Raw genomic sequence first — 9,808 nt, 5'->3', positions numbered from 1 at the left:
ACCTGTTCAGGGACCACCTGTTCAGGGACCACCTGTTCAGGGACCACCTGTTCAGGGACCACCTGTTCAGGGACCACCTGTTCAGGGACCACCTGCTCAAGGACCGCCAGTTCAGGGACCATCTGCTCAGGGACCAATCATTCCAAGAATAATTTCCAAGGTAAATGACAGCACGCAATACATGCATGATCACTACGACGAATATTACCCTCAAGATATACTTCACCGGATGAGAAATTGGGGCGGAGTGAGCCCAACCAGTTTGCATGCTGCTCTGGCTCCAGGTCAGCTTGAGCAGATACCTAGGGCTCCGCCTCCGCTACCCAAGACGGCGCCAGTACAAGTGGAACCAGCGAAGAAGGGAAAAGCGAAAGGGACGAAGAGGAAAAGGGCTACAGAACCGGAGAATTCGGAACCACCAGCACGCTCAGCATCACCAAGACGCTCAGCGCGCGCAGCACGGCCACCAGCACCAGCAAGAGCTGCAGCAGAGGAAGCAGCGCCAGCACGCGCAGCAGCACCGAAACGATCAGCAGCACCGAAACGATCAGCAGTACCGAAACGCTCAGCAGCACCAAAAAGCGCAGCAGCACCAAAGCGATCGACACGCTCAGTACGGTCATTAGCATCAAGGGGGCCTGCAGCAGGGGAAGCAGAACCAGCATCGCCACCGCGGCGAATGCGAACGCGGGCCATGGCCAGGTCCCAGGGGAAAGAGGCTGCAAAAGCGACTAAAAAAGGTTGAAGTAAATGGGGCAAAGCATATGTTCTTCTGTATTTAGCATGTCTTGTAGCTTTATTCACCATGCTTGTTATTGTTTGTGTCTTTGTATACTTCGAAAATAGTACTATATAAATGATCTGCATTATGATTACCCGATAAAGAGAGTACTGCAAACCGGACAAACAAGACCCGTGATGTGATGCTGCTTTGTGTCTGCCGATGTCGACCAAACAATCAACGGCATCAACGTCCTCGCATTCAGCCATTGTTTCATATTAGTGAAAACTGCTCAATAGTCTGGATATGTTACGATAATTGCCAACTGGTCGCGCATCTGTTCGTCGTTACCCCGTCTGGATCGATGAGCTAAGTGAGAGCGCTTCCCGAGTCTCCGCGACAGCCTCAACTGCAGCTCTCCTGGGATCGCCGCGCACGAGAATCTCCAAGCCAAGATGTTCACCTTTACCCCCCTTCTCGGCGCGCAGTCTGCGTCATCGAAGGCCTCACAATCGATTCTCGAGCTTGATGGAGGAATCAAGATTCTTGTGGACGTCGGTTGGGATGACACCTTTGATCCTCTCGACCTGCAGGAACTTGAAAAGTGAGCTACCACTGCAGTCCTGTATATCTGGAGGAGCCAGTCTTCTAATATGATAATGATAGACATGTCCCGACCCTGTCGCTCATTCTTCTAACCCACGCTACACCCGCTCATATCGGTGCCTTTGCCCATTGTTGCAAGACCTTCCCTCTCTTCACGCAAATTCCCGTCTACGCTACGAGTCCCGTCATTGCGCTCGGTCGCACGTTGTTACAGGATCTATACGCCTCTTCTCCGCTGGCCGCAACATTTTTACCCAAAGCCTCGATCTCCGAGCCTGGAGCTTCTACGGCCGCAGCATCAGCCGCAGCGTCGGTGGCCGAAGGCGATGAAAGCGCCGAAGCTACTCATGCCGGGCGCATCCTCCTCCAACCTCCTACCGCCGAAGAGATCGCCCGGTATTTCTCTTTGATACACCCTCTGAAATACTCACAACCACACCAACCGCTTCCGTCGCCATTTTCCCCACCCCTGAACGGCCTTACGCTGACCGCATACAACGCTGGACACACCGTTGGTGGTACGATATGGCATATACAACATGGCATGGAGTCAATTGTCTACGCGGTCGACTGGAACCAAGCTCGAGAGAGCGTCGTCGCGGGCGCTGCCTGGTTTGGTGGCTCCGGTGCCAGTGGAACGGAGGTCATTGAGCAGCTGCGCAAACCTACGGCGCTGGTATGCAGCACCAGGGGAGGTGAACGGTTCGCGCTGCCCGGAGGCAGAAAGAAACGGGATGACTTGCTGCTGGACATGATTCGGAGCACCATCGCCAAGGGTGGTACAGTGCTGATTCCTACGGATACTAGCGCTCGTGTGCTGGAGCTCGCTTATGCATTGGAACATGCCTGGCGCGATGCGGCAGGCTCTGGCCAGGGTGACGATGTACTGAAAGGAGCCGGACTATACCTGGCCGGCCGCAAAGCTAATACTACGATGCGACTGGCAAGGAGTATGTTGGAGTGGATGGACGAGAATATCGTGCGAGAGTTTGAGGCGGCCGAGGGTGTGGATGCAGCGACTGGTCAGTCAAATACAGAAGGCCAACGTGCAGGTCAGAATCAGGGCAAGGCAGAAGGGAAGGGCGTGGGGCCTTTTACATTCAAACATCTCCGAATCTTGGAACGCAAGAAGCGATTAGAGAAGATTCTGTCCGACCAGAAGCCCAAGGTCATCCTGGCTTCCGATACGTCGCTGGATTGGGGATTCGCGAAGGACTCTCTTCGTTTGGTGGCGGAGGGTGCCAACAACCTGCTGCTTTTGACGGAGCCTCTGCATAAGGAGAGGATCACGGAGGGCCAGGAAAGCACCCACAGGAAGACGCTCGGCAGTATGATCTGGCAGTGGTATGAAGAACGGAAGGATGGTGTCGCTCTGGAAAAGGCATCGGATGGCGAGATGCTGGAACAGGTACACAGCGGAGGCCGGGATCTCTCCTGGACGGATGTGCGACGTGCGCCTTTAGACGCAGGCGAGCAGTTGCTCTACCAGCAGTATCTGGCCACGAAACGACAACTCCAAGATACCTCTCAAGCGAGAGGACAAGAAAATCTTGACAATGCCGCCGACGCACTCGATGACCGGTCAAGCTCTACATCAGAAGACTCGGAGACGGAACAGCAGGGTCGCGTACTGAATTTCTCGACCTCCTTAGCGCACTCCAACCGAAACAAGCTCGGTCTCAGCGATGAAGACCTTGGCGTCAACATTCTTCTACGACGCAAGAATGTCTACGACTACGATGTACGAGGCAAGAAAGGTCGCGAGCGCATGTTCCCGTATGTGGCACCGCGGAAGAAGGGGGACGAGTATGGCGAGTTCATCCGGCCTGAGGAGTACCTCCGTGCCGAGGAACGTGAGGAGGCCGACATGCAGCAACGCCGGACCGACTCCCAGACCAAGCTGGGGCAGAAACGTCGCTGGGACGAAACAGCGCCCCACGGACGTCGCTTGTCGGGCAGTGGTGCCAAACGGCAAGCGCTCGGCGATGCGCAGAAACGGGATGTCAGCACTGCTGACGAACTGAGCCTCGCCGAAGACGGCGAAGTGGATGCCGCGGTATCCTCGGAGGATGAGGTGGAAGGACAGAGCTTCGAAGGGCCAGCGAAGGCAATATACGAAAAGGCTACACTGACAATAAATGCCCGACTGGCGTACGTGGACTTTACGGGACTACACGACAAGCGCAGTCTGGAGATGCTCATCCCACTCATCCAGCCCCGGAAGCTGATCCTGGTTGGTGGCATGAAACAGGAGACGACTGCATTGGCGACCGAATGCCAGAAGCTCTTGGCAGCCAAATCCGGAATGGACGTTTCGGCCGCAGACTCAGCAGTCATCTTCACGCCGGTCAACGGCGAAGTTGTTGACGCCAGCGTCGACACCAACGCATGGATGGTCAAGCTGAGCAACTCCCTGGTCCGGCGTTTGAAGTGGCAGCACGTACGCAGCCTGGGCGTGGTTACGCTGACGGCACAGTTGCGGGGGCCGGAACAGGCCGTACTGGAGGATGTTACGGAAGAGAACCCCAGCAAGAAGCCGAAACTGTTGGAGGAAGAGAAGAAGGAAGAAGGAGGTAGCACCGAGGTCGCGACGAACGCACCCCCAGAGGGGGCCAAACCATCAGCCGACAAGTCCGAGGTATACCCACTGCTGGATGTGCTGCCGGTCAACATGGCGGCGGGGACGCGGTCCATGACCCGGCCGCTCCATGTGGGCGACCTGCGGCTGGCAGATTTGCGCAAGATCATGCAAGGGGCCGGACATACGGCAGAATTCAGGGGCGAGGGAACGCTCCTTATCGATGGGATGGTGGCAGTGCGAAAGTCGGCGACGGGGCGGATTGAGATTGAAGCATCCGCGCAGTCTGCGGCGTCGACAAATCTGGGACGAGGAGGAGGGAGCTTTTTGGCTGTAAAGCAGAAGATTTATGAAGGATTGGCTGTTGTATCGGGGAGTTAGCTGCTGCTGCTGCTGCGAAGGGTTCGTCTGATGTTGGATTATCCAACCAGTAGATTAAATTAGACCTAAAATATCCGTTTACCCACCAAACCTACGTATGAACTGTAGTTTATGATGCATGCCATACCTTTGGCCCGTCAGCCGAATCCTCCGAATAGCACTGTGTAATTTAGCCCCAATCGCCGAGCGTGCAGGTAGTATACAACTCTACCAAGTCAGCATCATAACTCAATGGCACTTGTCACACCATCATAGTCGTATTATAGTAGTAGTTCATCGCAAATCGTGCACTAACACATATCTTCCTACAGAGTACGGAGTATTGTAGCTATAAATGGACATGTCTTAGTCCCATCAAGCCACATTCCTAACTACTGTATGTTATTTACCCCTTTTCCTGCCCCAGATCCCGAAGTTGAATCAATAGTCGCGGGAAGGTGTTTCTGGAAGGGCTAGAACTAGGGTCTAGCGAAGGCCAGGCCAGGAGGCGGGAACTAGTTGTGTCAGATGGTGATAGTGTAGTAGAATCTAGATTGTATGTGTAGATATTTTTGGTAGACAGTAAGTATATGGTGTATGCTTTGTAGTGAGTGAGTACATAGGTGGGTAGGGTTTTGGGATGGGTGAATCAGGGGGAGTATTATTATTCTCATCTGATTAGTCTAGTCTAGATTGGTGTGGTAGTATGCTTATGCTTGGTATACTAATGAGGATTTGTTGAGCATGTTCCTGGATTGATTAATTGAATATGTTGGAGACTTGGGAGTATTGTTAGTGATTACTTTCAGCCTGAGGCATACATCTATCTATCCATCTACCCAGTAACTAACTAAGTGTCTAGTGAGATTACTCACAATGAGATCAATCTGTCTCAGATGTCAGCTTTCAATCCTTAGCATTGGAAGTGGAACCTGCCATTCCTTGATTGCGAGCACCAGCAGCAGCAATACTTGTCTTACAGGTACACAACAAGTACTCCGTAACTTTGTAGAAACAACCAGATCGTGATCCCAACCACCTACAGTAGTAATCAATCCATCATCCATCCGGGAATATCCATCAAGGCAACAATAAACGAGAAGAAGAAGGAGGAGGCAAGCAGGGTTCCCCTCATCACGGCGGCATTCTCTCGGATCCGTCGGATAATCTCAATCATTTCCCCCCACCACAACCACCACTTACAATAGTAGTAACTCGAAAGACCATTATCCAGAGCACCACACACACACACATACACCATCACCAACCACCAAAGCAACAAGTGATAGTCAATAGACGAAGTACTACTACTTACTAGGAGGAGGGGTAAAATGTGAAACACATTCAAAACACACCCACCTAACCCCCACTCACCGTCACCATCAGCAACATCATCAGCATCAGCAGTAGTTCAACCCACCACGTCAACCATCAAACATACACACTCTCATTGGATGAATAAGCACAACGGGTTAAGAACAAACCATGACATACGTAACGTCCATTGACTGGTGGACCTTAGTGGATAGTCAGTACTAGGCGGCCCAAAAATCAATCGACACGACTACTACGGATGGAATCGATCTTTGGATCTTGAATGGACAATGCGGCGGATCCGCAGTTGACCAATGGGATGTGGGGGATCCCATGAAAGGATAAGGTTGGTGTAGTGGCCAATCATATTGAAGAAATGGGGGGTAGGGCAGGGCAATTTACCGCTTTGCTTTAGGCTGGTGTTCATCGTTGCTTGGTTGGGTTCTTCAGCGGTTAGATACTGTTCACTTAATGTTATGTGTGTGTGTGTGTGTGTGTGTGTGTGTGTGTGTGTGTGTATGTGGTAACTACTCGTAAGTGATCATGAATATTCCTGTGAAAGTGCAAGTTAAATGGCTGCCTAACTGGCCAATTATTATTCTTTTTTTGTGTGTGTCGTGTTCTTCCGTATGTTCGGTACTTACTTACGTATTGCGCCACTTTCTTTCTTTTTCCATTTTCTATTTTTCTTCCCGTTCTTTTTTGCCTCGTAGGTGACTAACCAACCAACCACGGAATTGAAGAACCCAAATCACACACACCACCTATTATACTCCGTAGTACAAACACAGTATCTACGGATCAAGAGAAAGCGTGTGTGCGCGTGGTAAGAACCGGCACATGGGAGGATGAGAATCCCGCCAAGTTGCCTCTTTCTACCTACATTGATCGTGTGGGATACTCTACACAGTAACTCATCAGCTTAAATCTTCTTTGTATCGCTACATTAATAATCCCCATTCATCCATCCATCGCTCAACTTACAAGTTAAACAAGTATACTAGTTAGTTATTTAGTTAGTACATTACCACACTATGTGTCATTCTCTATATGTGCCCAAAGAAGCCAGCCGGGCACCCCTCCCCTCCTCCCCTCTCAGCCGAGCGACAGCAGAAAAAGAAAGTCTAGAACACCACTAATTCATCGGTGAGAAAGAAAGACAGAACAAAAAAGAACTAAGGGTGGGTCCCGGATCCAGCCCAATCGATGAATCTGAATCGGGGCTGGGAAATGGAAATGGATGAAATGGAAGAGGCGCCCGCCGCCGCCGGCCGGCCGCCCATTCAGTTGCGATTCGGGCCCCACTTTTGGATGGAGTCTTCAAGGGGGATCCACTGTGGCTGATTTTTGCCTGTCCATTGACTCCACGGAGGTGTTACGTAGGTGCTGTGTGCCTCCCACAAGTAATTTGGTAGGTAGTAGTCTAGGTGGGAGGGGGAGGGGTCACTCTGTGAGTCACTTGTGTTTTTGCCTGGGGGGGAATTTGTACTCTATGTAGAGTAGGTGAATCCGGAAGTAAAAAGTAGGTGTAAATAGTTCCTGCATTAAGCTATTAAACTATTGATTTTCTTGTTCATCTGTAGGTATGGAATTAGGGTATTTGATCTGTCAGATTGATGGTGTACATGTATAGTACTTAGGTTGTGGGTTGTCAGAACTTTGAATTGGGGAATATATGATTCTTGAATCTGGAGAAGATTATTCGATGTGTGTAGTTGTAGGGATGAGGGAGGGATTAGGGGGGGTGTGACAGAGATTGTGTTGGTTGGTTGGTTGGTTGTATTCCTCCCGGAGGAGTAATATTGATCTTGTGAGTGCTAAGTCAATTGATTGAGGGGACAGTTACACCGATTATACTTCTGACAGGTCAGACATTGATTTCGATGTCAATTATTGAGAAAGGTACTTCGTATATGACAAGGTACTTCGTATAGGTATATCTGAGGTATACCATATCCCCATAGAAGGAGAAAATAGTAGATGGAAGTAATTGGGAGGAAAGAGAGAAGGTATGAGAGAAAGTATTTTGTTGTAAGATATTTTTTTTTTCTTCTATCAAACAAGTCTATAGGCATAATTCATGTGATCTCAAATCACTACATACATAACCGCATAGCACAGCAAGCGAAATCCACCAAAAGGTGTAGGTGTGATTCACGAAAGAGAGTGTTGTGTTGTTCTGCTTTGTCTTGTGCGCAACTCATCCAGGAGGCAGATCAAGTCAATCTATACAGGAGAACTTTCAAAACCAAAACCCATCCGACCCATGGTATATTCCAAAAAAGATAAAACTCCATTCCATCCATCTCTTTTTAAGATCCCAATTGATTGATTGCTTGATTGAGGGATCCGTTTAACCCAGAGTAAGAGTGAACTGAGTGTCAATGGGGCAGCCGTGAGTAGCCTCGTTGTCATCGGGCTGGTTGTAGGCCTCAGCGCACTCAGTGTCACCAGCCTCGCAGTTGACAGAAGGGCAGTTGTCACCCTCCTCGGAAGGAGTGACGGAGAAACCGTACTTGGTGAAAGCAGAGTCACTGCCGAGGTTGATGCAGGACATGTCCCAGTAGATGGTGTCACCATCCTGAGTGTACTCGAACTGGAGGACATCGGACTGGCTCTCAGTGGTGGACAGCTTGATGGAGATACCACCACCGTTGTCGTTGGATTGCCAGGACTCGGAGTAGCTACCACCGCCCGCAGAAAGGGTATGCATGTTACTGACTCTATCAGAAACAGACCACGCGTAGACGGTAGTGTTGCTCATGTTGTTGGAGATGGTGACGCCGCCGGAGCCAGAAGAGGTACCGTTGCGACGAACCATGTTGTTGCTGAAGGAGTGGGGAAGAGCCGTGGCAGCGGTGGCCAGAGCGGCAGTGAGGATGGTCTTGAAGAACATTTTGATGGTTGTAGAAAGAAGAAGAGATTGACTCAAAAGATGAGATATTTTGTTTTGTAGTCAAAGGATTGACTTGTTGTGATTGTTCAAGAAGAACGAAGTAGTTGGTAAAGTCCAAAAGAGAGAGGACTAAAAGGAAGGCAGACTAGTCTGATCGACAGACTAATATCAGATGTATCAAAAAAAGAGAGAGAATGACAGGTCAGACAAAGCTGATCAAGAGAGTGTCAGTGGATTTGCTGATGGATAGAAGAGCAAAAGGTGCAGCGAGATGCATCCTTATATAGCTTTTTGCGGCGGCAAGGCATCCAACCGTCGGCGAAGAGATCGGCTAGTGGTCACCACTGCCATTGCTGCTGTTCCTGGCCGTTTCAACGAATCGCCGCCAGAGGCGCAGGGGTAAAAAGTTTGTTCGACTTTGGGGTCCACATGGCCACTGACGTGGATTGGATTGTCCCTGGCGAGCCATGAAATGCATTTTGATTTTTTTTTTCCTTTTTGCCTTTTCGCTCATTTCCAAGTTGTGCTGGAAGTTGGGCGCAGGTGGAGAAGAAATTCCTGGAGACGCCACGAGACGGAATCCACTGCCATCTGCCATACGCAGATTCCGTTCAACTACTCCGTAGGGAGTTAGTTGATGGAGTATTGTGGAAGGGGTGGTGTGGGTGCTGACAGCGCCTGCAGTGGGTGTGTACCCTCTACAGTACTATACTGTTGGAATACACTCATCACCACCTACTAACTACGTAGTACTACCTTGTCCCTTGTCCACTGACTAGTATATTCACCACATCTAGACCTCGATCCATCCACTAGATACATAATAGATACTTGTCTAGAATCTCTCATTTCTTTCAAATTCCATGCTAATCCCATCCCAATACTAACAATGAAATCTTAGCCATAGTACGGAGTCAAGTAACTAATTCATATTGATCCCAAAAATAGGCATTCAATAATACTCCCTTTTCCCCCTAACCACAACCCAGCACACACAGTATGGCAGCTACCTACCGACCCAACTCCCTTCTTTCATCCATCCATCCATTCATTGACTTGACACTCCACAAAACCCCAAGTTCGCCTTTCCCTGGGCCCAAAAAAGTCAAAGTAGTGTACCAGCTCTCGGATGCCGTGGAAATACATCCACCGCCTATCCCGACGCGTGGTTATAACACCCATTAGTAATAAACTAGTGTGTGCCCACAAGCCCTGCACCGTTCCAGACTCTCTCTGTCTCGGAACCAGACCAGTCAGTCAAGTCAATTTTGACTGATTTGACTGGTGTGGATCAAAGAACTTCCAGTCAATCCCCAGTCCAATGGCAATGGCA

General features: G+C 50.0%; 3 protein-coding genes across 3 annotated transcripts; 1 reads left to right on the top strand and 2 right to left on the bottom strand.

Annotated features, from left to right (window-relative positions):
* Positions 1 to 3: 3 nt before the first annotated feature.
* BO88DRAFT_409135 (uncharacterized protein) lies at positions 4 to 759 on the bottom strand. Its single transcript, XM_025707884.1, has one exon. The coding sequence runs from the start codon at positions 694 to 696 to the stop codon at positions 286 to 288; it is 411 nt and encodes a 136-aa protein (XP_025557378.1). The 5' UTR covers positions 697 to 759; the 3' UTR covers positions 4 to 285.
* Positions 760 to 820: 61 nt separating this feature from the next.
* Positions 821 to 4,366, top strand: BO88DRAFT_376116 (cleavage polyadenylation factor subunit CFT2). The gene is made up of 2 exons (XM_025704359.1): positions 821 to 1,325; positions 1,388 to 4,366. The coding sequence occupies exons 1-2, from the start codon at positions 1,177 to 1,179 to the stop codon at positions 4,284 to 4,286; spliced, it is 3,048 nt and encodes a 1,015-aa protein (XP_025557377.1). The 5' UTR covers positions 821 to 1,176; the 3' UTR covers positions 4,287 to 4,366.
* A 3,252-nt stretch (positions 4,367 to 7,618) lies between these two features.
* On the bottom strand, positions 7,619 to 8,493 carry BO88DRAFT_409132 (putative extracellular thaumatin domain protein). Its single transcript, XM_025707883.1, has one exon. It carries the CDS (start codon positions 8,473 to 8,475, stop codon positions 7,933 to 7,935), a length of 543 nt encoding a protein of 180 aa, XP_025557376.1. The 5' UTR covers positions 8,476 to 8,493; the 3' UTR covers positions 7,619 to 7,932.
* Between the last annotated feature and the right edge of the window lie 1,315 nt (positions 8,494 to 9,808).

Source organism: Aspergillus vadensis (assembly GCF_003184925.1).
Source record: "Aspergillus vadensis CBS 113365 unplaced genomic scaffold BO88scaffold_39, whole genome shotgun sequence".
In the NCBI taxonomy this organism is placed as follows: Eukaryota; Fungi; Ascomycota; class Eurotiomycetes; order Eurotiales; family Aspergillaceae; genus Aspergillus; species Aspergillus vadensis.
Note: the sequence above shows the minus strand (reverse complement) of the source record. Positions and strands in the feature narration are given on the sequence as shown.

Excerpts from the sequence above, each read along its gene's own strand:
- BO88DRAFT_409132 (XM_025707883.1), bottom strand. The coding sequence starts at position 8,475 with ATGTTCTTCAAGACCATCCTCACTGCCGCTCTGGCCACCGCTGCCACG.
- BO88DRAFT_376116 (XM_025704359.1), top strand. The coding sequence starts at position 1,177 with ATGTTCACCTTTACCCCCCTTCTCGGCGCGCAGTCTGCGTCATCGAAG. Across the intron at positions 1,326-1,387 it reads GACCTGCAGGAACTTGAAAA|ACATGTCCCGACCCTGTCGC; the intron begins GTGAGCTACCAC and ends TGATAATGATAG.
- BO88DRAFT_409135 (XM_025707884.1), bottom strand. The coding sequence starts at position 696 with ATGGCCCGCGTTCGCATTCGCCGCGGTGGCGATGCTGGTTCTGCTTCC.